At 62.3% G+C, this 2,561-nt stretch overlaps 1 protein-coding gene across 1 annotated transcript in view; it reads left to right on the top strand.

Annotated features, from left to right (window-relative positions):
• The first annotated feature begins 2,267 nt into the window (after positions 1-2,267).
• Positions 2,268-2,561, top strand: part of OGFR (opioid growth factor receptor) — a 7,742-nt gene continuing 7,448 nt past the window's right edge. The window contains exon 1 of the mRNA XM_010836591.1: positions 2,268-2,456. Within this exon, the coding sequence (XP_010834893.1) occupies positions 2,310-2,456 (147 nt within the window). The 5' untranslated portion in view covers positions 2,268-2,309. The remainder of the gene's footprint in view (positions 2,457-2,561) is intronic.

Genomic DNA, 2,561 nt, shown 5'->3' with positions numbered 1-2,561 from the left:
GGTCTAGAGTGGCTACTTTGTTGCATGTGAGCATCCCTTCAAATAAAAAACCTCAAGAGAGGCACCCAGTCGGAGTGGTGCCTAATGGGAGTAGTGCTTGCTTCCCCCCAGCATGAGAACTGGGGCGGAGCTCAGGCCTCCCAAGTGAGAGAGGAGGCGCTCACCCTCATCCTGACAAACCGGGAGGACACTGGTGCCACCCATCCCCCCAACATCAGCCACAGGCGATTGGAAATCCCTGAGCCCATGGGGCTCCATGGGCTGAGAGGTGGCCGGGTGGGGGTCGGAGGCCGGCACCTGCTGCCCCAGTAGGGCCCGCAGTGCCTGGCACGGAGTGTCTCATGTCAGGTCTACTGACCCTGAGCAGCCCTGGCCTTCCGTCCTGACTGCCCCGTGCAGGAAGCTGAGGCAGAAGCTTACACCCCACAGTCAGACCTGGTGCCTAAGGGCCCCATGGGGTGAGATTCCAGGAGAAGATCACACTTTCAGAGGGGCCTCCTACCACAGGGAGGGGCATCTAGATGGCACCCTGGTACAGTCAAATGTGACTGGCACTTGTAAAGCAGAAGCTGGGCCCCATGTGAGAACAAGTGTGTGGCAGCAGGCAGTATGGGAGGCTGTGCTCTGAGTGCTGCAGCCTGGGGCTACAGCACTGTGTCCTCCAGTGCATGCTTATCTGTTTTCAGGTAGAGGTGGGAGGGCCTGCCTACCAACCCAAGTGCTCTCAGAGTGCCCCAGCACCCATCAGTGCCTCATCAGAGGGCCCCATCCCTCCAGAAGTCACAGCCAGGGTCTAGTCACAGTCAGCTGCAAGTCAGCTAAGAAGGCCAGGCCTGTGGCCACAGTCTGCAATAGGCCAGCCCTGCACAATGCCTGATGGCACCCCACTCCAGTGGTCTTGCCTGGAAAATCCCATGGATGGAGGAGCCTGGTAGGCTGCAGTCCATGGGGTCGCTAAGAGTCGGACACGACTGAGCAACTTCACTTTCTCGCATTGGAGAAGGAAATGGCAACCCACTCCAGTGTTCTTGCCTGGAGAATCCCAGGGACGGGGGAGCCTGGTGGTCTGCCGTCTATGGGGTCGCACAGAATTGGACACGATTGAAGTGACTTAGCATAGCACAGCACAATGCCTGGCCGTCTGCCTCTGTTGCCTTCTCCTTGGGACACCTACCCTGGCCATCAGTGGCAGAAGATTTGCAGAAATGCCCAGAACTCCATACCTTTGGGGGAGTCACCACTGTCCTTGAAGGTTGTCCAGGCGAGATGGTACCCAGAGAGATAACGGAGGTTGGTAAGCCTGCAAGGAGTTGGCACCAGCATGAAGGGTCTTCAGCCGTGCCCATGGCCAAGACTGGCAGGTTCTGTCCAGCTCTGAGCTGTCCGCAGATGCAGAGCTCAAGGACTGTCACATCCTTGGGCATACCAACCTGAGGCCTGGCAGCCTGCAGCATTGGGCAGGGCCTCAGTCTCTGTTGACCAGCCCTGAGGGTGACCCCGGGTCATTCCTGTCTCCAGGTGTCTGGGTCTTTACCTGGTGCCTCCAAGTGAGTGACGGCAGCACCCATGCTGTCTTACAACCACTACCTGCAGCAGAGGGGACAGGAGGGCAGGCCCACGAGGACACTGCACTATGGGACTCTCAGACAACTTGGGGGTATCCTCCTAGGGGCACACTTGTGGGGGACATCTGCTACAAACAAGCTCCAGGGGGGCCACCCTTCAGGGGGACACCCTCCCTGAGGTCATCCTTGGGGGGATCATGGTGGAGAGAGGTGCCCTGCAGGGGAGGGTGTTCGGAGGGGAAGGGACGTTCTGCGGGTGCTCTGGGGGCCCTCCTCAGGGGGCGGGCTTCCTGTCTACATTCTTCTGAAGAGAACACGGGGGCGGGGCAATGGTTCTGGACATCTTGCGTGTAGGCGTCCTCCTGGGTGGAGGAGGCCATTCTCCAGGGGAAAAGGGACCTGGGAGGGTCCTGAGAGGGTACCCTAGGGAGCACCCCCCAAGGGTCCTCTCCAGGGAGAAATCCCTACCTAGGTGGGCATGGGGTGGGGGGGACAACCTTGGGGGATAGGGGAGCGTCCTCCGGAGGGGCTTTCTCGGGGGGAGGGATATTCTCGGTGTGGGAGGACAGGCCTCCTCCAGAGGGACATCCTTGGAGGGTACATCCTGGGGACGGTCCTCCTCCGGGCTGGGCGGACGGAGACGGCAGCCCCGGGCCCGCCTCCGACCCGCCCCCCGGCCCGCCCCCGCGTTTCCTCCCTGTTTCACTTTCGCTTCCGCCGGAGCGGGTCCCACGCCACCGGAGCATGGAGGACTCGGACTGCGACTCGACCTGGGACGAGGATGAGGAGGAGAACGGCGAGGGCCCGCGGGCGGAAGCCGGCGAGGATGGCGAGACCGGCGCTCTGGGGAACGCGGAAGCCGAGGAGGACGCGCCGCCCAGCGCGCTCCAGGTGCCGCCCCCGCGCCCTGGGAACCCGGCGCCCCTGGGGAGGCCGCGGCGGCAAAGGGGGCAAAGCCCGGTTTCTGGCAAGCCATTCCCCGCCCCGCCACGGGGC

The sequence above is a fragment of the Bison bison genome, unplaced genomic scaffold (assembly GCF_000754665.1).
Source record: "Bison bison bison isolate TAMUID 2011002044 unplaced genomic scaffold, Bison_UMD1.0 scf7180017864063, whole genome shotgun sequence".
In the NCBI taxonomy this organism is placed as follows: domain Eukaryota; kingdom Metazoa; phylum Chordata; class Mammalia; order Artiodactyla; family Bovidae; genus Bison; species Bison bison.
The sequence above is the reverse complement of the archived record's forward strand: the minus strand, read 5'-3'. Positions and strand labels throughout refer to the sequence as shown.